Source organism: Dasypus novemcinctus, chromosome 19 (genome assembly GCF_030445035.2).
Source record: "Dasypus novemcinctus isolate mDasNov1 chromosome 19, mDasNov1.1.hap2, whole genome shotgun sequence".
Classification (NCBI taxonomy): domain Eukaryota; kingdom Metazoa; phylum Chordata; class Mammalia; order Cingulata; family Dasypodidae; genus Dasypus; species Dasypus novemcinctus.
In genome coordinates, this window is record NC_080691.1 from 28,462,572 (window position 1) to 28,486,346 (window position 23,775).

Genomic DNA, 23,775 nt, shown 5'->3' on the forward strand with positions numbered 1-23,775 from the left:
TGCCTCCTAAAGAAGAAACAAGCAAAAACAACATGCTAACAGTCAAGGGAGCCATCTTGTGTGGGTGGGGGGTGGGGAAGAGGAGGAAGTATGTGTATTATGCATGCTACTTTTTTTTTTTTTAAAGATTTATATTTATTTGCTTCTCTCTCCTCTCCCCTCCCCGCCCTGCCCCGGTTGTCTGTTCTCTGTGTCTATTTGCTGCATCTTCTTCTTTGTCCACTTCTGTTGTTGTCAGCGGCATGGGAATCTGGGTTCCTTTTTGTTGCGTCATCTTGTTGTGTCAGCTCTCTGTGTGGGTGGTGCCATTCTTAGGCAGGCTGCACTTTCTGTCGCGCTGGGTGGCTCTCCTCATGGGCGCACTCCTTGCGCGTGGGGCTCCCCTACGTGGGGGACACCCCTGTGCGGCACGGCACTCCTTGCGTATATCAGCACTGCACATGGGCCAGCTCCACATGGGTCAAGGAGGCCCGGGGTTTGAACTGCAGATCTCCCATGTGGTAGATGGACGCCCTAACCACTGGGCCAAGTCCGCTTACCTTATGCATGCTTCTGTGTGTAAGATATATTTAATCATTTTAAAAATGCTTTCTAAAAAAAGTGTCTCGGGAAGCGGGCTTGGCTCAACGGATAGAGTGTCCGCCTACCACATGGGAGGTCCAGGGTTCAAACCCAGGCCCTCCTGACCCGTGTGGTGAGCTGGCCCATGTGCAGTGCTGATGTGCGCAAGGAGTGCCATGCCATGCAGGGGTGTGCCCTGCATAGGGGAGCCCTATGTGCAAGGAGTGTGCCCCGAAAGGAGAGCTGCCCCGCAGGAAAGAAAGCCCAGCTTGTCTGGGAGTGGCGCTGTACACATGGAGAGATGATGCAGCAAGATGATGCAACAAATTGAGACACAGATTCCTGGTGCTGCTGACAAGAATACAAGCGGACACAGAAGAATACACAGCAAATGGACACAGAGGGCAGACAACTGGGGGGAGGGGGGCAAGGGAAGAGAAATAAATAAAATAAAAATCTTAAAAAAAAAAATTAAATTAAAAAGTGTCTGTGAATGAGGTAGATAGACCTTTGGGTAGATCTTAAGTTATAGGTGGTCAGTTAATGATAAATGCACCTGAGGGGTGGCTGATTATGAAAAGGAAGTTGGGAAAGGGAAGGGTGGCTGTGCTGAGTATAGACACCAAGTGAAAACAGAGCTCACAGAAAACCCAGGCTGAAAATTTGGCTAGAAACAGAAGGGACAAGCTAAAGATTCAATTCTTAAAATCTCATTTGAAAGGAAAAAACTAAAGATAAGCTTACCCAAATGGCAGAATATAAAGGGCTACTTGAAAGGAAAAGTCAAATATTGTTACATTAAAAAAAAAAAAAGGTTTGATAACAGTTTTAGAGAGAAATTGGTAATAATTAGTACTTAAGAAATTATTTGCTTTAATGGATGAATACTCCTAAGGAAATATTCCTTACTTCGAGGGTGCAAATGTCTAAGGCTATATAGATTAAATAAAAGAACTATATTTTATGTGAAGAATTTCAGGTAAATCAGTTGTATTATTTTTCACTCTTCTTAAAGGAAATGGCCAAATTCTTGGAATTTAAACTGAGTCTAGGAGGCTAGTCTTGTACTCCTTCAATTAAAATGCTGATGATGTCATTGCTACAAAAATCTTTGCATCAATCTATCTTTCTGCATAGCAATCCATCTATCCATCCACCAGACATTTACCGAGTTCCAATATTGCCAGGCATTATACTAGTTACTGGGGATGTAGCAATGAATAAGACTGACAAAATCTCTGTCCTCATAGAGCTTATTATTTAGCGGGAGGAACATCAATGAATCAAAAAGATTCATGGATAGTTATTTAATTACAACTGTGATAAATGTATGATGAAACAAATTACAAGCACAGAGTGGTATAAAATTATAAAGAGAAGTCCTAATTAAGTGTGGAGGGTTGAGTGAGTAAGGCTCACTTGTGAAAGTAACACTTAAGCCAAAACTTGTAGGATGGACAAAAGTTAGACAGGGAAGGAGATGCAATGTGAAGGGTTTTCTAGGTGGAGGAAATAGCATATATAAAGGCCATGAGGAAGGAAAGAGCTTGGCATATAGTAGGAAAATGTACAGGGCTCAACTTCAAACTTTTTTTGTAGTACCTTGACAGCAGAGTTAGTTAATTTAGATACCACTGACTTGAATAGTGCCTAGAATCCTGGCATTGGCTTCCAGCAATGGTATCTACCCCTATTACTGACATCATTTAATTTGTAGAACAAATATTAAAACCAAAAGCGTTTTACAAGTAATAGCTAGAATGTATAGTGTTTCAACTTTCTCAACCTGATCTACAAAAAGAATTCTTTTTAGTTACTTACAAAATAAACTGCTCCAAAACTTCCATGTCCAATTTCATGCAAACCAATAAAAAGGTCTTCAGGATCATCTTTGTAGAATAGATCCGCAATCTCTGGGTCCTTTAGCACCCCTTTACGCATGATGACCAGTACTGCAAGCACTCTGCTTCTTGATATCCCAGTCAGTTTTATCTGTCATTGACAAATATTTTTTGGTAAATCTTCAGCACCTGTAGAGAAATGAACTTTGTTATGAACTTATTTCTAACACATTTCAATTGGTGGTAATACAAATAAAAATATTAAAAAGCAGGGAAGCAGACTTGGCCCAGAGGATAGGGCGTCTGCCTACCACATGGGAGGTCTGTGGCTCAAACCCTGGGCCTCCTTGACCCGTGTGGAGCTGGCCCATGTGCACTGTTGATGCGTGCAAAGAGTGCTGTGCCATGCAGGGGTGTCCCTGAATAGGGGAGCCCCACTTGCAAGGAGTGTGCCCTGCAGGGAGAGCCACCCAGCACGAAAGAAAGTGCAGCCTGCCCAAGAATGGCACCACACACATGGAGAGCTGACACAGCAAGATGACTCAACAAAAAGAAACACAGATTCCCAGTGCCACTGATAAGGATAGAAGAGGTCACAGAAGAACACACAGGGAATGGACACAGAGAGCAGACAACTGGGGGAGGGGTGAGGAAGGGGAGAGAAATAAATAAAAATAAATCTTTAAAAAAAATAATAAAAAGACAAAGAATCCAAATAAATGTTGGGCAAGGGATCTGAATAGATGCTCCTCTAAGGAAGATACACAGATGGCCATTAACACATTAAAAGATGCTCAACATCATTAGTGTTAGTCATTATTGAAATTCAAATTAAAACTATGGTAAGGTACCATTTCACACACATTAGGATGGCAACAATCAAAGAGATAACTGTTGTCAAGGATGTGGAGAAACTGAACCCCCCACACACTCCTGGTGGGACTATAAAATGGTACAGCCGTTTTGGGAAACAGTTTGGTAGTTCCTCAGAAAGTTACACATTTGACCCAGCAATTCTATTCCTAGATATATAGCCTAGAGAAATAAGATATGTCCACACAGAAACTTATACATGAATGATTAGAGCAACATTTTTCATAATAGCCAAAGAAATGGAGACAACCCAAATGTCCAACTGATGAAGAGATAAAGAAAATGTGCTATAATACAATGAAATATTCTACTTATTATAAAAGGGAATGAAGGAAGTGGATGTGGCTCAGGCGACTAGGCTCCTGCCTACCACATGGGAGGTCGGCGGTTTGGATCCCAGTGCCTCCAAAAGACAATGAGCTGGCACGATGGGCAGGTGTGGCAAGCTGACACAAGAAAATGATGCAACAAGAGATGTGGGGAGGAAAAACAGAATGAGGGACACAGACACAACAAAACAGGGAGCAGAGGTGGCTCAAGTGATTAGGCACCTCCCTCCCACATCAGAGGTCCTGGGTTTGGCTCCTGGTGCCTCCTAAAGAAACAAGGAAGACGAAAAGACACAGCAAGTGAAAAACAACAAGGGGGTGAGGAGAAATAAATAAGATAAATCTTAAAAAAAAAAAAAAAAGTGAATGAAGTACTGATATATGCTACAGTATGGGTGAATCTTATAAACATGCTAAGTGAAAGAAACCAGTCACAAAAGACCTTATACTGCATGACTGCATTTATATGAAATGTTCCAGAATAGGCAAATTTATAGAGACAAAAGGAGATTAGTGTTGCCTAGGGCTGGGGGCATAGAGGGATTGAAGGGGTATGATATCTAAAAGGTATGGCACTTCTTTCAGGGGTGATGAAAATGTCCTAAAATTAAATGCAGTGATGGTTACACAGCTTTGAATTGTACTAAAAACGACTGAATTATAAACTTCAAATGGGTGAATCGTATGGTACGTAAATGATATCTCAATAAAGGTGTTACCCCCAAATAAGCGTTTTAGCTTAATTGATAATAATAATGAAATGTATTTTAAAAAGCTGACTACAGTGTGTCAGGCTACTTACATATATTATCTCTTTTAAGCCCAGAATACCTAGTTGATATATGGACTTCATTTTCCTAATTTTATACAGAAACTAAGATTTTGTAAGGTGAAACCCCTTCTCCATAGTTAGGAAGCCAGTATTTGTTAGGACTGGGACTTAAACTCAGATTTGTCTACCTGCAAAGGTCTATGCTCCTAATTAATACACACTATAATTATAGAGTAGTATAGGAAATTAAACAACTCTTTATTAATGATTGAAGAAACTGCTATAATTTGGAGGCTATGATAAACAGCCAATTAAAGAGGGAGATATTCTGTTACTACACAAAACATTCTGAGTTCAAGGTTTCTAAAAATAAAAGGGCATCATTTTGAGAGCTTGTTTGGAGGTTCTAGCAGGGGAGTGCAGCTACTCGGTATACCCTGACCAAAGAACGTCCTCCCCCAGCTGGGAAGGTCGTCCTCTTCGACCAAGCACACAGCTGTGGGAGGGATGCACATGGAGTGGTGAGGGAGGGAGACACCTGCCTAGCCAGCCAGATCAGCTGAATGTGGGTATTACCAACACAGAATCTCAGGACTGGGGAATGAAGGATGGACTAGAGTAGACTTACTGTTATTCTACTATAGACTTATTGTGAGTCTAGCAATAGAAGAACTGTTATCATTGATGTGGAGACAGTGACCATGGAAGGTTCCGAGGGAAGGGAGAGGGAAAAATAGGTGTAATACGGGGACATTTTTGGAACTTGGGAATTGTCCTGAATGACAGTGCAATGACAGATACAGGTTATTATATATCTTGTAATAACTTCCAAAACTGTGCAGGAGAGAGTGTAAATGACAATGTAAACTATAATCCATGCTTAGTGGCAATGCCCCAAAATGTGTTCATCAGTTGTAATAAATGTACTAATGAAGGATGTTGTTAATGTGGGAAAATGTGGGAGGGACAGGGAGTGGGGCATATGGGAATCTGTAACATTTATGCAAACTAAGTATCTTTTAATAAAAATTTAAAAAGTATATTATAAAAAACAAAAAGGCATTATTTTGACATGCTTATATGTTTATCTATCGAAAGTTATATACATTTACTTAGTTTAGATCCTTTCCTTTATTTATTTAAAAAGATTTGTTAATTTCTCCCCCTCCCTCCCGTCTGCTCTCTGTGTCCATTTGCTGTGTGTTCTTCTGGGTCCGCTTGTATTCTCATCCGGTGGCACTGGGGATCTGTGTCTCTTTTTGTTGTGTCACCTCTACATGTGTGTGGAACCACTCCTGGGTGGGGTGTGGTTTCACACGGGGTGGCTCTCCTTGTGCAGGGGCCACTCCTTGCGCGGGTGGCACCCTTATACCGGAGCATCCCTGCATGGGCTGGCACTCCTTGCACACAGCAGCACTGTGTGTGGGCCAGCTCACCACACGAGCCAGGAGGCCCTGGGTATTGAACCCTTGGACCTCCTATGTGGTAGGCTGACACTCTATCTGTTGAGTCACATCCTCTTTCCTTTTCCTTTATTTTTTGAAAAGCATTTGAAACATTATAGTTCACCTTTACATTTCATTGTAAATAACCTCCCACCTCGAAAAATCAATCACTTCAACATTCTAACTAAGCACATGATAGTTTGTGTTTCTTCTTTTTCTTCCTTAGCCCTCTAATGAACTAAGCTAGGAATTTGGTTATTAGTCAGTAAAAGCATATTTTCAACTTATGAGCCAATGGACTTCACTCAAGGAAAATGGAGAAAGAGGGTCATTAATTAAAGAAATAAAACTTCCAGAGATGTGACAGCCTTAGGTGATAATGTACATTATTTCATAGGGCCGGTCTAGTTAAATCATTAACTTATGTAGACTATCAACCTGTCTATCTATCCACTCAACTCATTCAAAAAATTATTGCCTACCCCCTATTTGCTAGACAATGTACATAATGTTGGAGACAGAGTGGGATGTGGTCCCTGTTCTTAAAGAACTTAGAGTCAAATGAGGTGAAAGACATTAAACTATAATGACACAAATCACAAAATGCTTATAATTGATTAGTGTTATGAGGAAAAAGAAAATTTTTTAATGTAAGGATGTAAAAGGGTGACCCAGTCTATTTTTGGCTTAGAAGTGAAAAAGCATTTTTTCTTAGGGAAAATATAAGTAGTGCATTCAATATGGATGTATGGGAGAGTTGACAGGAGAAAGATGAAGCTGGTGTTAAGCCAAGGAAAATCATAAAAGGCCTTTTAAACAACATTAAGAAATTTGGACTTTATCTTGAAGGCAATGAGGAGCCATTGAAGGATTTAAATAGGAAGCCACTTCTCCTATTTTCCCTTCCCAGTTTTCTTTGGTCTTTTCTATGGCCCCCCACTGCACCTGTAATCCTGGCCAGTCATCCTGTGAATGTACAAATGTGAAAAATTAAGAATACAGGGGAGCAGATATGGCTCTCTTCTCTCCCAGAAAAATAGCTAGAGGACATGCAGAAACAGGGTTTAAGACACCAGGGGAAGGATGAACACAGTCCAGAAGAGAGAGGGGCAAAGGAAAAGAATTGTGACGGCAAAACTGAGAGTTAAAAGTTGCAGCTGCTACTGCCAGCATCCATTCACACTGTATAGACACTTTGGACTTCTCAGGCCTTGGGTCCAGCAGTAACAGACAAAGGGGGCCCCAGGAATCCACTTCCCCAGAAAAGGGGAGAGAAAGCCTAAGGCTGGCTCAGCTTTTGATCCAGAAATTTGGTTTGCTTTGTTCCACGAGCCCTCAAGGCTGGAACTGACATAGATATTAGAATTAGCAGACAAGGACATCAAAACGTTTATTATAACTTATTTCATGTATTTTTAAAGTTAGAAGAAATATCGAACATTTTAAGTAGAGAAATGTAAGATACAAAAAGATCCAAATTGACTTCTAGAGGTGAATGCTACAACCTAAGATGAAAACTACACTGCACTAGATGAATAGCAGATGAGATTGCAGAAGAAAAGATTAGTAAACTTGAAAACAAAGTAATTTAAACTATCCAAAACTTTTAACTGAATATTTTGTGTGATCTATGTATCTTTTGAAAAAAAGACAATAAAAAAATATTAAAAAACTATCCAAAATGAAAAGCAGAGAGAAAGAGCATAAACAAGGCAAAACAAAAAATAGAGCATTAGTGAGTTGTGAGACAACTTTAATAGTTAGTATATGTCTAGGACTTCAGTATATGTCAGTGACTTCAGAGTCACTGAAGGAGAGGACAGAGCTGTAGGGACAGAAAAAAAATATTTGAAGAAATAACAATGTAAAATTTCCCAAACTTATTGAAAACTATAAAACTCATAGATCCAAGAAGGTCAATGAATCACAAGTACAAGAAACATAAAAAAATAATATCAAGGCACATCATACCAAAATTACTCAAAAATTATGATAAAGGGAAAATAGTAAAAGCAGCCAGATAAAAAGGATGTTATGTATAGAGGAACAAGGACAAAAACAACAGCAATTTCCTCACTGCATATAATACAAGTAAGAAAAGAGTAGAGCAACATTTTTAAAGTGCTGAAGAAAAAACTGTAATTCCATACCCAGTGAAAATATTTTTGAAAAATAAAGGTGAAATAAAGACTTTTAGGAATATCAAAGCTGAAGGAATTCATGACTTGGCAACCTACACTACAGGAAATGTTAAAAGAAGTCCTTTGGACAGAAGGAAAATCATATCAGATGGAAATGCAAATATATACAAATGAATGAAAAGTACTAGAAATGGTAACTATTTAGGTAAATATAAGTTTTTAGAAATTATTTAAACTCCTTTAAAATATAACTGATTGCTTAAACAAAAACAACATAGTATAGGGTTATAACAGTCAAAGAAGTAAAATGTATGACTACACAAAGGCCAGGAGGGTAAAGTTGCTATATTAAACATGAAGTGGTAGAATATCACTTGAATGTAGACAGTATACTATAAAGCCTAAAACAATCACTAAAATAGAGAAATAAAAGTAATAGCTAATAAGCCAACAAAGAAGATAAAATGGAATCATAAAAATAAATAGTTAATCCAAAACAAGGTAGACAAAAAAGAAAAAGCGAACAAAGAACAGATTGGGGGCAGCAGATACAGCTCAGGTGGTTGAGCACATGCTTCCCATATACAAGGTCCTGGGTTCGATCCCTGTACATCCTTAAAAAAAAAAAAGAAGAACAGATTGGGGCAAATAGAAAACAAGTAACAAGATTAGAGATTTAAATGAAGTCATATCAATAATCACATTAAAGTAAACTTCTAGGGAGTGCATGTGGCTTAAATTGTTGAGAGCCTGCTTCCCACATGGGAGGTCCCGGGTTTGGTCTCCAGTGCCTTCTAAAAAAACAAAAGCAAACAACAAGCAAACAAACAAAACAACACACTCAGGAGAGCAGATGTGGTTCAGTCTTCCCGCATATGAGGTCCCGGGTTCAATCCCTGGACCTGGTACCTCAGAAAAACAAACAAACAAACAAAAAACCCATCAAAAAGGTAAACATCTAAATATCCCAGTTAAAAGGCAGGGATTGCTGGATTGGATTAAAAATGCAAGACAATTATATGGTGCCCATAAAAACCCCACTTTAAATAACAAACACAAAAAAGTTAAAGGATGGAAAGTGACATAACTTTAATCAAAAGAAAACTGGACTGGTTATATTAATATCAGAGTAGATTTCTGAGAAAAGAATATTACTATGGATAATGAAGGCTACTTTATAATGCTAAAGGGATCAATTCATTAAGGGGACATAATCATAAAAGTCTATATACCTAATAACAGAACTTAAAAAATTTTTTTTTATAAAAACTGACAGAAATGTAAGGAGAAATAGAGAAATCCAGTATTACGGTCAGAGATTTCAATACTCTTTTCTCAATAATGTATAGGAAAAGTAGATAGAAAATCAGTAAAGAAACAGAAGATTTGAACAATCCAATCAATCAACTTCATCTAATTGACAGCTACAGAGCATTCTACCCACCACCATGAAAATACATATTCTTAAAACACAGAACATTGATCAAAACAGACCATATTCTGGGTCGTAAAACAAAAGTCAGTAAATTAGAAGACTTTAAGTCATACTAAGTATATTCTCTGAGCCAAATGGAATTAAATTAGAAATCAATACCAGACAGATATTTGAAAAATCCCAAATTATGTGAAAACGTAGTAACACACCTTTAAATAATCCATGGTCAAAAATAAAAGAGAATCAGAAAGTATTTTTAATTGAATGAAAAGAAAAGTGTAAAATATATAAAAATTTTGTAGAATGCCACTAAAGCAGTGTTATAGGGAAATTTATAGCACTAACCTTGTAGCTTAGAAAAGAAGAAATGTCTCAAATCGATGACCTCAATTTCTACCATAAAAAGTGGGGCAGATAAAAGAAATTAAACCCAAACTAAGAAGAGAAAAGAAATAAAGATTAAAATGAAATACAATGAAAATGAGAAACAAACAAACAAACAAACAAAAAAAAGTTGGTTCTTTGAGAAAAAGAACCAAATTGATAAACCTCTAGCAAGACTGATCAGGAACAAATTACCAATATCAGGAATAAGATGTGTTATCACTACACAGATATCAAAAGGATAAACAGGGAGCAGGGATTTGAACAACTGGAACAACTTAGATGAAATGGACAAATTCTTTTAAAGATAAAACCTATCAAAGTTCACTCCAGAAGAAAGAGATAACCCAATAGCCCCATATCTATTGAAGTAATTGAATTTAAAGTTTCAAAACTTCCCACAAAGTAAATGGCTTTACTACTGAATTCTACCAAACATCTAAGAAAGATATAATATCAATTACATGCAACTGTTCCTTAAAATGGAAGAAGAGAATTACTTTCTGGGATTAATTCTATGAGGCTACATTACAAAAACGTCTTAGGGACAAAACAAAACACAATCCATATAAGGAAAAACTGATAAAGTAGACTTAAAATTGTAAACATCTGCTTTTTAAAGGTACTGTTAAGAGAATGAAAAGACTAGCCACAGATTGGGAGTATGTCTTTGCAAAACATATTACAACAGATGTATATCCAGAATATATAAAGAACCCTGAAAATTTAATAAAAAGAAAAAAAAAAACAATTCTTAGAAATGGACATAAAACTGAAAGACAGTTTTCCAACGAAGATATGTGGGTAACAAATTAGCAAATGAAAATGTGTGCAATGTCATCTTTCATTAGGACAATGCAGATTAAAAACACAAGATACCACACACCTATTAGTGTATTAGTGCTTATTAGAATAAAGAACATTAAAAAGATAGACCATACCAAGTGTTGGCAAAGAGATGGAGGAACTGGATCTCCCATATATTGCTGGTGGCAATGTAAAGTGTAATAACCACTTTGAAAAACAGTTTGGCAGTTTCTTAAGTTAAATATATACCAACATACGTCCCAGTCATTCCATTCCTAGGTATTTACCTACGAAAAATGAAAGCCTATGTCCACAAAAAGGCTTGTATGCAAATGTTCATAGAAGTTTTATTTTTAATAGCCCAAACTGGAAACAACTTAAATGAACATCAACAGTTGAATGTATAAACAATCTGTGGTACATGCATACAATGGAATATAGCTCAGCAATAAAATGAACTATTAATACACGCTATGACATGGATGAATGTCAAAATTATTACACCAAATGAAAGAAGCCAGTGCATAAAAGTGTTTACTTTGTGATTTCATTTACATAAAATTCTAGAAAATGCAAGCTAATCAACTGACAGGAAGCACATAAATTGCTGCCTGGGGACAAGATGGGAAAAGGATGGGAGACAGGAATTAAAAAGGGCCATAAAGAAGCCTTTGGGAGAGATGGCTGTATTTATTATCTTCATCATGGTGATGGTATCACAAATGTATATGTGTGTTAAAACATATTTTGCTTTTTAAATATATTTATATTATTGTAGTCAATTATATATCAATAAAGTTTGAAAAAGACACAAACAAAATTGAAAAGCAAAGAAAATGGGGAAATTCTTACAAAATACATGCCAGTTAAGTTATTCTTAATATGAGAGAGGAAAATATATATACACACATATACCCACCCACACACCCAAATGAAAAATGACATGAGGAATTTCAAAAAAAGAGATACCAGTGGTCAATAATGATATGAAACATGTTACTTCCCTAGTAATCGAAGAAGTAAAAACCAAAATAATAAGAAACCTCTTTTTCATCCATCAAATTGTCAAGGTAATAAAGAAAAAGATAAGTTTTTTTTGTAAAGGAAATGGCCATTTTTATACATTTTTAGAAGAGTAGCAGAACAGTAAGTTCTCTGACCCAGGAATACCCTACCAGAATTTATACAAAGCAGGTTTTATTTTATTATTACTTTTAAAGATTTATTTATTTATTTCTCTCCCCTTCCCCCTGGTTGTCTGTTCTCTGTGTCTATTTGCTGCGTTGTCTTTGTCCACTTCTGTTGTTGTCAGCGGTACGGGAATCTGTGTTTCTTTTTGTTGCGTCATCTTGTTGTGTCAGCTCTCCGTGTGTGCGGCGCCATTCCTGGGCAGGCTGCACTTTCTCTTGTGCTGGACAGCTCTCCTTCCAGGGGGCACTCCTTGTGCGTGGGGCTCCCCTACGTGGGGGACACCCCTGCGTGGCAAGGCACTCCTTGCGCGCATCAGCACTGCGCATGGGCCAGCTGCACACGGGTCAAGGAGGCCGGGGTTTGAACTGCGTACCGGGTAGACGGATGCCCTAACCACTGGGCCAAGTCCGCCACCTATTTTTTTAATTTAGCAAAAGTAGTGTGTAAAAGTAGGTAGAGCATAGGAGATCTGAGACACTGAAGACAGGCAATATGGCTCCTTTTACCTCCCTGTTTGGGATTTCTTGGCAGGCTGATATTTTATCTGAAGTAGGTGTCGAGATTCAGATAAATTTTTATGTTTTTCTTTTTATCTTTTTTTTTTCGTAAATTTTCTGTAAACCCGTATAATTTCTATAATTAGGGGAATGAGATATGAAAACTTTAATGCAATTTCAAAACCTAAATTATAAAATACCATAACAAAATTAGCACTCAATATATTCCAAAAAATAATTTGATAATAGGAATCAAGAAACTTTAAGTAAGCTCACTTCTTTTAAACAAATAACTCTCCCCATTGTAAGCTATGCCCAAGACTAAAATCTGCAAGGAGGGAGCAGATGTGGCTCAAGCAATTGAATGCCTGCCTCCCACACAGGAGGTTCCAGGTTAGATTCCTGGTGTCTCCTAAAAACAAAAGGACAAACAACAAGAAAACAAACAAAAAGAACCAACTCAGGGGAGCCGATGTGACTCAGTGGTTGAGCACTGCTTCCCACATACAAGGTCTTGGGTTCAATCTCCAATATATTAAAAAAAAAAAAAAAATCTGCAAGATAATAATTAGAAACTCAATTTCCATAAAAGAATATTTTATCCCAATTTTATTAATTTTACTTTCTCTTTCATTTATTTGTCTTACAAAGACAATAAAATTTTTCAGAGAAAATCCAGAAAGTACTATTTGTTTCCATTTTACATGAGAAAGCTAAGTCCAGGATATATGGACAATACCTTTTTGTGTGTGGCACAAAATATACTGTATTGCATGGCTTCATTTTAGCAGCAACCTTTTTTCCCTCTTTTAAAACTTCAGTCTTCTGTATTTACACTTTACCTATAGGAAAAGAATAAAATATATAATTGTAGGGGAAAAATTAAAGAAGCAATGTTGGTAAGAGTTTTAAATATACACAAATGTAATATTACAGAGTTAAAATTTTATCTTCATTTGTTTGTGGATGACAAATGTAAAAGATGAGATTTTTACAAAAAAGACACAAGCTACTATTTCACAAGCAGTACCTAGAAAAAATGTGTCATTAGATTTCAGAATTTGTGTTGAGGCTTCCACTGTTTTTTGTTGGTAGTATTGGTTTTTTAAAAAATTTGTTTTGCTTTAGTTCAGGGAAACTCAAAAGAGACTACCATTAGATATGACTTATCTGATAGCATGCAGTGATGCTACTGATTCTCAGTGAGTAAGGCTTATATTTTGAAAGGTTTTCCCAAAAAAGCATGATGATTTCTGTTGACTCATCCTCCCTTTCCTAGGCCCATCTGTAACAATTCTCAGGCATTTTGGGGCTAGTGATTATTTTTTATTTCCTATTAAAGCAATATATGCGCAATGTAAGTAATCTGGTAAATAAACACTATTATGAAAAAAGCCATAATCCATACTCCAAACAAACTTTATTAACACTCTGGCATACTTTTCTCAATGCATATATTTATTTTTACATATCCATATTTATTTGGTTATACAGTTGAGATCAAATTGTGTATATAATTCTATAGCCTACCTATTATCTAACTTTATATTGTAAGAATTTTCCCATATTGTCAAAAACTGTTGACAAACATCATTTTAGTGACTGTCCAATGTCAAGCTTTTTTTTTTAAAAAAGATTTTTATTTATTCCCCCCTTCATTGTTTGCGCTCACTGTTGGCTCTCTGTGTCTGTTGTGTGCTCATATTCTTTTTAGGAGGCACTGGGAACTGATGCCGGGATGTCCCATGGGGGAGGGAGACGACCAATGGCTTGAGCCACCTCCACTTCTGCTTGTTGCGTCTATCGTGCTTCCTCATTGCATCATCTCATTGTGTCATCTCACCACACCAGCCCAGTCTTGCTCATCTTCTTTAGGAGGCACTGGGAATTGAACCCCGGACCTCCCATGTGGTAGGCAGGTGCCCAACTGCTTGAGCCACATCTGCTTTCCCCAATGTTTATCTTATGGAAGGGCCACAAGTCATTCATCACTGTTTCCCCACAACTGGTAACTAAGGTTATATTAACTCTGCTATTTAAACATAATTGTGTTTTAAAGATTGGTGTGCATATTATTTATCTACATTTTGTTTCTGATGTTTTCCTTGGGATGGATTTATAGAAGTAGAGTTACAGGTCAAAATATAGCAATTTAAACCTTATGTATAAGGAAAAATATTTTAGATGCTTGAGTAGGTTTAGGGTTGAAGGAAAAAAAGAAACCAACTAGAAAAAAGGATTTCACTTCTATTTTCACATTTTTCCAACTGAAGATATCTCAAACTCTTCTCATGCCTAAACTTAAAAACTGTTTATTTAAACTTTATTTTGTAAATTTAGTAAGTGAAAATAAAAAAAATAAGAGTTAAAAAAGAAAAATAAAACAGAGTTGAATAAAAACATACATTTCTCAATTAAATGTTCTGGGTACATATAAAATTTTTTTTGAATCATACAATATGTTACACAATATATTTGGATCATAATAGTGCAATCATACAGTATTTGTCTTTTGTGTCTGGCTTGCTTCATGCAACATAATGTTCTCCAGGCTCATCCATGTTGTCATATGCTTTACGACTTCATTTCTTCCTACAGCTGCATAATATTCCGTTGTGAGAATACAGCATAGTTTATCCATTCATCGGTTGATGGACACCTGTGTTATTTCCAAGTTTTGGCAATTGTGAATAATGCCGCTATGAACATTGGTGTGCAGATGTCTGTGTCACTGCTCTCAGTTCATCTGGGTATATACCAAGCAGTGGTATTGCAGGGTCACGTGGCGAGTCTATATTCAGCTTCCTTAGGAACTGCTAACCCGTCCTCCACAGTGGTTGTACCATTTTGCAGTCCCATCAAAAGTAAGTGTTCCATCTCTCCACATCCTTTCCAACCCTTGTCGTTTTCTGTCTTTTTATTAGTGGTCGTTCTGATAGGCATGAAATGATATCTCATTGTAGTTTTATGATTTGCATTCCACTAATCATTAGTGATGTTGAAGATTTTTTCATGTGTTTTTTTGCCATTTGTATTTCCTTGTTGCACAAATGTCTACTCAAGTCTTTTGCCCATTTTTTTAATTGGGTCATTTGTCTTTTTATTGTTGAGTTGTAACATCTCTTTATATATACTGGATATTAAACCTTTATCTGACATGTCATTTTCAAATATTTTCTCTCATCAAGTTGGCTGACTTCTCACCCTTTTGACAAAGTGCTGAGAGGTAGAAAAGTGTTTAATTTTGAGGCGGTCCCATTTATCTATTTTTTCTTGTGTTGTATGTGCTTTGGGTATAAGGTCCAAGAAACCATCACCTAACACAAGGTCTTTAAGATGTTTCCCTACATTTTCTTCTGGTAGTTTTATGGTCCTGACTTTTATATTTAAGTCTTTTATCGATTTGGAGTTGATTCTGGGACAGGGAGTGAGATAGGGGTCCTTGTTCCTTCTTTTGGTTATAGATATTCAGTTCCCCCAGTTGTTGAAGCAACTGTTTTGTCCCATTAACATGGACTTGGTAGGTTTGTCAAAAACCAGTTGAGGGAAGCGAACTTGGCCCAATGGACAGGGTGTCCACCTACCACATGGGAGGTCCATGGTTTAAACCCCGGGCCTCCTTGACCCGTGTGGAGCTGGCCCACGTGCAGTGCTGATGCGCGCAAGGAGTGCCCTGCCATGCAGGGGTTTCCCCCATGTAGGGGAGCCCCGTGCTCAAGGAGTGTGCCCCATGCTCAAGGAGTGCGCCCCGTAAGGAGAGCCACCCAGTGCGAAAGAAAATGCAGCCTGCCCAAGAATGGCGCTGCGCACATGGAGAGCTGACACAACAAGATGATGCAATAAAAAGAAACACAGATTCCTGGTGCTGCTTATAGATAGAAGCAGTCACAGAAGAACACACAGTGAATGGACACAGAGAGCAGACAACAGGGAAGGGGGGAAGGGAGAGAAATAAATAAATAAATCTTTAAAACAAACAAACAAACCAATTGAGCATATTTTTTATGTAACATTTATATAATCTAAATATCTTGAAAAAGAAAAACCAAACCAATTTACGGGAAGCAGCTGTTGCTCAAATGACTGGGCTCCCATCAACCATAAGGGAGGTCCCTGGTTTGGTTCATGGTGCTTCCTAAAGAAGACAGCGAGATGGCATGATGGGCAGGCACAGCAAGCTGATGTAACAAGAGACACAAGAAGAAAAATATAACGAGAAACACAACAAAGCAGGGAGCAGAAGTTCTTGGTGCCTCATAAACAGTGAGCTTGTGTGATGGGTGGTTGTGGCAAGCTGACGCAACAAGAGACAAGGGAAGGAAAAACATAATGGGAAACACAACAGAGCAGGGAAGTGGAGGTAGCTCAAGTGATTAGGTTCCTCCCTCCCAAATTGGAGGTCCTGGGTTCAGCTCCTGGTGTGTCCTAAAGGAAAAAAGAAAACAGACAGACACAGCAAGTGCAAAAACAATGAGGGGATGGGGAGAAATCAATTTAAAATATATAATATGTATATATTCTATAAAGAAAAAAACAAAACGACCCCCCCACACACACACACAAACCAATTGACTGGATAGGTGAGGGTTTATTTCTGAATTCTCAATTCTATTCCACTGATCAAAGTGTCTATCTTTATGACAGGACCATGCTGTTTTGACCATTGTAGCTTTGTAATATGTTTGAAGATCAAGCAGTGAAAGTCCTCACATGTTGCTCTTCTTTCTTAGAATGCTTTTGGCTATTTGGGTACACTTTCCCTTTCAAATGAATTTGGTAATTGCCTTTCCTAATTCTGTAGAGTAGACTGTTGGAATTTTGATTGGTATTGCATTGACTCTATAAATCAGTTTGGGTAAGACTGACATCTTTACGATATTTATTCCTCCAATCCATGAACACAAATGTCTTTCCATTTGTTTAGATCTTTTCAAAATTTCTTTTATCATTGTTTTGTAGTTTTCAGCATATAGGTCCTGTACTTCTTCGGTTAAATTAATTCCTAGGTATTTGAGTTTTTTGTTGCTATTTAAATGGAATTTTCCCCGATTTCCTCCTCAGATTGTTCAGTACTAGTGTACAAAAACATTACTGATTTTTGCGTGTTGATCTTGTATCCTGCCACTTTGCTGAACTCATTTATTAGCTCAAGTAGCTTTATCGTGGATACTTCAGATTTTTCTAAGTACAGGATTATATCATTTGCAAATGGAGTTTTACTTCCTCTTTTCCTATTTGGATGCCCTTAATTTTTTTTCTTGGCTAATTTCCCCAGTTAGAACTTCTAGTACAATATCAAATAACAATAGTGACAGTGGGCATCTCATCTTGTTCCAGATCTTAGAGGGAAACATTTCAATCTTTCCCCATTGAGTATGATGTTGGCTGTGGATTTTTCATACATGCGTTTTATCAGATTAAGGAATTTTCCTTCTTCTACTCCTATCTTCTGTAGTGTTTTTAACAAAAAAGGACTCTGGATTTTGTTGAATGCCTTTTCTGTGTTAATTGAGATGATCATGTGTTTTTTTTCTTTCAATTTGTTAATGTAGTGTATTATGTTGATTGATAATTTTTAATGTTTAACTGGCCTTGAATACCAGGAATAAATCCCATTTGGTCATGATGTATAAGTCTTTTGATATGCTGTTGGATTCAATTTGCAAGTATTCTGTTGACAAGTTTTACATAAAAACTCATCTTTTAGTTTATCAGTGGAATTAATTTAGGTTTTGGTCCATGGAGGTAATTTTTCTTGGTTCACCTTTGTCAGAGAGTTCATATTTGTTTCTAATGTTATTTGTTGACTCAGAAATGATAGGAACAAAATAAGGAAATTTGTATACCTATAGGGAATCTCTATTCTTACTGTTATTTAGCTTTACATGAATGGGATGTAAGTGTATACTTTATTTGAAATACCAATGTATACCTCATAATTTCTTTATGAATTGAATATTAAGAGAAACAAATGTCTGAACAGAATCCAGCTGTTTCCAAAAAAAACCCAAAACCCAAAAAACAAAAAAACCCTGATCTTTTATATCATTTTTGTGTTGTGGAATCTTTTAGATTACTTTGTAGCTAAAACTTGCCTGAATTAAGCATCACATTTTTCCTAAATCAACTATCAATCAATAACTGCCAGTATCTGCATGCTGACCCTGCCAGATTAGCCCAAATGCAGCTTCAATGCACTCAAATACTCTTTATGGTGTTATATGATCACCAGTTGCTAAATTACTAAGAAAAGAGTTTTAAATAAGGCATTTACTAACATGCTCATATCCTAATTTCAAATGCTTGTAGACACTTACTCCTAGAAAATAATTTTTTCATGCTATGGGCACACATGCTTAGTACTTATCTTTTCTCTCTAAACACTCATTTTTATATAACTTTCTTAAAATGTATACTCTATATTTAGTTGCACAGTTCTATCAATATTCTAAAGGAAACACTAAATTTTCTAGGAATTAAATCTTCAGTTTTATTGTGTTGTTTTTCTGCTAGACTACTATACATGTTATTGAGGCTGCAAACTATATCCTGAAGATTATACATTTAATCAAAGGGATGTTCTCAGTTTTCTTCCATCACATACCTACCTTCTTTCTGCATGGTGTCTCTTGGATACAATGAACTGTCTTTTTCTGATTTTCCAAATTATTCCTTCTATAGCCCTTTTTCTTCTCTCTGATCCCTAAGTGAATGTGTTCTCCAAGGATTTGCCTTAAGCTCTCTCTATGAGTGAAAGCTGCTATTTTATTTCTCTCTCCATTTAAAGGTTTCAAATATCACTCTGTCATTAGTCAGTCCTGACCTCCTTTCTAAGCTCCTGTCCCATATTTTCAAATGTCTATCACTTCTCCACCCAAATGGCTCACATGTACCCCACAATACTTTGACTCTTTCCTTTCCCTTGTTCCCCATAATTAATGAGCTCCCAATTCTGCTTCAAATATTTCTTTTTATCTGTCCTTCCTTTCCGTTTCTGTTAGCATTCATTACCTCTCTCCTCTGCTTCTGCTCTTTTGTTCTCTAGTCTATCTTTTCGAGTATCCATCTTAAAAACACTATTACCAGATTCATCTTCCCCAAGCACAATTCAGATATCATATCTGCTCAAAACCCTTCAATATTTCTCTATTTCCTACAGTTTAAAAAACAACTTCATCTAACACTCAAAGTTGACCTCAATCCACTATATGAACCTAAATTCTAAAACTATTATTAGGCACAATGGAATTACCATACATTTAAATTTTCACACCTTCATCTTTGCTCACGCTGTCCCCACTGCCTGGAATGTCCAAATTCCTAACACTCTCATGGTCCAGCTAAACACGACTTCTTTCCTAAAACCAAACACTTTCTCCCTTTGCTTCAGTTTTTAAAACACAGATATTAGTGTCCTAACAGATGATATGCTTCTTCAGAGGAGGATAAATGTATAAATCCATGTTTTGATTAATAGTTTTATCCCTATGGCATCTTTACATAGAAAATAGCCCATAAAAATATGTTGAAATCCTTCCCATTTCCATTTTTACAAATAAAACAATAAATTAAATTCATCCTCCACCTAAAACATGAACAAGGACATTTTTCCTTCCAAAAGAATAGCATTTTATAAATTACCTGAAGATGAAATAATATGCATAAAGTAGTTTTTCCCTCTTCCTTGACCTCCTGCAACCTCAGGTACTATATTTCCCATGAGAACTTATAAACTGTGCCAAGAAGTAGTATTTCAGGTCTTGGGCCCTTGGACCAATTGAACAATCCAGCTTAGAGTAGATTTCATTGGAGATGTGTCACTGAAATAACTTTTTCCATTCTTTATTCTAAGAAATGGAAACCTTCCAACAATGGTAATAAAGTGAATTATTTTTCACAGACATTCTAACTTAATATTAGAACAATTGATATAAGAGCAGAAATAGAAATTTTTAAAAGGGTTTCCCATAAATTTTCAAGAAAGAGGATTCAGAGAATATCGCAGTTGCCTTTTAATGCTGTAATCACACTTTTTTCAACAATAAGCATGAAGTTAACTAATTTGAAAAATCAACAATATTTCAGTATGAAGAGAGTAAGACTCATAATTATATCTCATACCAGGAAGAATTTTAAAGATCACCCATTTAAACTCTGACCCCGCCCTTTTAAAAACTGAATCTCAGAAAAGTGTCACATCACACTTATGTAGTAGCATTATCCTGGATTTGTTCAGCCACATCTACTTCCCAACATTACACTGAATTAGAATCCAGGTCTTCTGATTTCCCACTCTACAAAACTTTCTTTTGAACTATGCTAAGTTAAACTTTGAAAAACCAAAGTTTTTTTAATTGCCATTTTTGGAGGGTAATTGAGAAAATTTTAATTTAATATAAGATTGGATTTCTATGCCATTATTTCTCCCAATGATCTCATAACACTTGATAGATTCAATTCTTATGGAACTGAAATGGAAACAAACTGGGGGACTTCTTTAAGAATAAAATTCACCCACAAAAATAGGTGCAGGGCCTCAAAGGTGCTGGTGCAAGTAAGAGTCCCTTACACTTAGGCTTTATCTTTCTCCCAGAGGATAAAAAGGGGCAGGTAAAATCTTCATTTTAGATAAGTGGAAAATGAAGTATAAATAGGTGACATGACTTTTTCAAAGTCACATAATCAGGACTAGAATCACTTCATCTGACATGCTGTCCAGTTTTTTCTTTTTCTTTTTTCTTCCGCTACCATACAGCTTCCCATAGAGGCTTGGAAGAGAACTATCTTTAAAGAAAGAAACAGGAAATTGTTTTGGTTAGTTGCTGTTAATGTTTAAATAACTACTATTCTGAGGTAAGAAAACTGCTTTTGTTGTACTTTCACTTAAACAATGAAACTAGGTGATAGTTGTTTTTTATGCCAGTATGATCTTATAGCCCATTGTGATCATATAGCATAGCATTAAAGAGCAGAGAGGGATCTTAAAAATCTAATATCTAATTAGCAAATAATGCAGAAGGAGCTTATTGATTATAAAAATGATAACTGCATTACTCAGCCAAAGGGGTGCTGATGCAAAATACCAGAAATCTGCTCGGTATTATAAAGCATAAGTTACTTCCCTCACCAAAGTCTGTTGCCACATGTTGGAGCAAGATGGCTGCTGACGTATGTGAGGGTTCAGGCTTTCTGGGTTCCTCTGGGCTCAGCTCCTCTGTTTCCTCCACAAGGTCAGCTGTAGACTATGAGGCTCTCTAGGCTTTGCCTCTCTCTACAAGGTCATTTGTAGACTATGAGGTGAATGGCTCTGTCTCTGTCGCCGGGGCTCCAGCTTAAGGCTTCAGCATCAAACTCCAATATCAGAAACCCTCAACTCTGTTCTTTGCCATGCCTTTTATCTGTGAGTCCCCACCCTCAGAGGGTGGGAACTGGATGAGGACTCAACACCCTAATCATACCTTAATCATGCCCAGGTACAGATCAGATTACAAGCATAATCCAATATTTCTTTTTGGAACTCATCAATTCTATCAAACTGTTATAATAACCTTTAGGCATTCCTGGGTCAACTGACATTAAACTATGTAAAAAAGTCTCTCCTGGTCTTTTTGAGACTTCATGTATGCTAAAACATTAAAATATCTAACACTTTGGCAGTGCAAATTGCTCCAGGAGCTATTCTGTGGCTGGAATTGGAAGCTCCATTTCCCAAAACCGGGGAGGAGATGGTTGGCCACTGATTTTGACTACTGATTAGTAGACTCGGCTGGCTAAGGTATAACCCTAGGAACAGCTAGGGTGTGAATCTGTCCAAGTCAAAAGGAGGCCAGTGGCCGCCATTTTGACTCTACCCCCAAGCCTGAGGCAAAGCTAGGACCGAAAATCATAGTGGTGGTAAATACCATTTTTTTTTCACCCAGATTGGCTTGCAGCCCTAGCCTCAGCTTCAGCTCCACTTCTGGCAGGGAGGAGGCCGGCAGGCCCTGCACCAGCCTACCTAGGTAACTGCAGGTTCCTTTGGTTAGCACACACTGAATAATTGGAAGTCTACCAGAGCAACTGCAGTCATCTTGGATGCACTATATAGATTTCCTGCCCCAGGCAGGGGAGAAAGGGGCATGAAGCCTCATTAGTCTCTCTGGGAAACTACAGTCTAGGCATGCATGGCTTGGATTATTCCACACAGCTGTGACTCTATCCTACCCTTGGCAAAGGAGAAAGTGGGAGATGCTTCATTGGTCCCTGGGGCAATGAGAAGTGCTTGCTCCCCCACAGCTTATAGCACCAACTACATCCTTGTCTCCTACTATACAACCAGCAAGGGAGAAAGGGCAGGAAGCCCTAAACTAAAGAGAAAAACTACACCCAAAATAAATACTCTAATAAGCCAGATGCCGAGACACCAACAAAAAATTACAATCCACACCAAGAAACAGGAAGATACAGCCCAGTTAAAGGAACAAGATAAGCCTTCAGATGACATAAAGGAGTTGAGACAACTAATCACAGATGTTCAAACAAATCTCCTTAATAAATTCAATGAGATGGCTAAAGAGATTAAGGGTATTAAGAAGACATTGAGAGGGAAGAGGACCTGGCCCAGTGGTTAGGGCACCCATCTACCACACGGTACGTCCGTGGTTCAAATCCCGGGCCTCCTTGACCCGTGTGGAGCTGGCCCATGTGCAGTGCTGATGAGCGCAAGGAGTGCCGTGCCACACCGGGGTGTCTCCCGCGTAAGGGAGCCCCATGCCCAAGGAGTGTGCACCGTAAGGAAAGCCGCCCAACATGAAAGTGCAGCCTGCCTAAGAATGGTCCTGCACACACGGAGAGTTGACACAGCAAGATGACGCAACAAAAAGAAACACAGATTCCCGTGCTGCTGACAAGAACAGAAGTGGACAAAGACGATGCAGCAAATAGACACAGAGAACAGACAACCGGGGTGGGGGGGAAGGGGAGAGAAATAAATAAATAAATAAATCTTTTTTTTTTTAAAAAGAAGACATTGGATGAGCACAAAGAATTTGAAAGCATACATAGAAAAATAGCAGATTTTATGGGAATGAAAGGCACAATAAATGAAATTTTAAAAGAACAACATTGGAATCATATAATACCAGATTTGAGGAGGCAGAAGAAAGGATTGATGAGCTTGAAGAAATGGCTTCTGAAAGTGAACACACAAAAGAACAGATGAAGAATGGAAAAAATTGAATAATGTCTCAGGGAACTTAAAGACAACAAAAGATGTACGAACATACTTGTCATGGATGTCCCAGAAGAAGAGATGGGAAAAGGGGAGGAAGGAATATCTGAAGAAATAATGGTAGAAAATTTCCCAACCCTATTGAAGGATATAGATATCCATGTCCAAGAAGCCAACAACGTACTCCCATCTGAAAAATTCCAAATAGACCAACTTGGAGACACATACTCATCAGCAAGTCAAAGACATAGAGAGAATTCTGAGAACAACAAGAGAAAAGCAATGCATAA

General features: G+C 37.5%; 1 protein-coding gene across 3 annotated transcripts in view; it reads right to left on the reverse strand.

The window, feature by feature from the left end:
• Positions 1-23,775, reverse strand: part of TAOK3 (TAO kinase 3) — a 207,164-nt gene that overhangs the window by 79,749 nt on the left and 103,640 nt on the right. The window contains exons 2-3 of one of the 3 annotated variants that reach the window (XM_071209813.1): positions 13,016-13,118; positions 2,383-2,591 (exon numbers count right to left, since the gene is read on the reverse strand). In XM_071209813.1, the coding sequence (XP_071065914.1) occupies positions 2,383-2,502 (120 nt within the window). In that variant the 5' untranslated portion in view covers positions 2,503-2,591; positions 13,016-13,118. The remainder of the gene's footprint in view (positions 1-2,382; positions 2,592-13,015; positions 13,119-23,775) is intronic. The other 2 variants (XM_058281442.2, XM_058281443.2) reach the window with 2 other exon arrangements.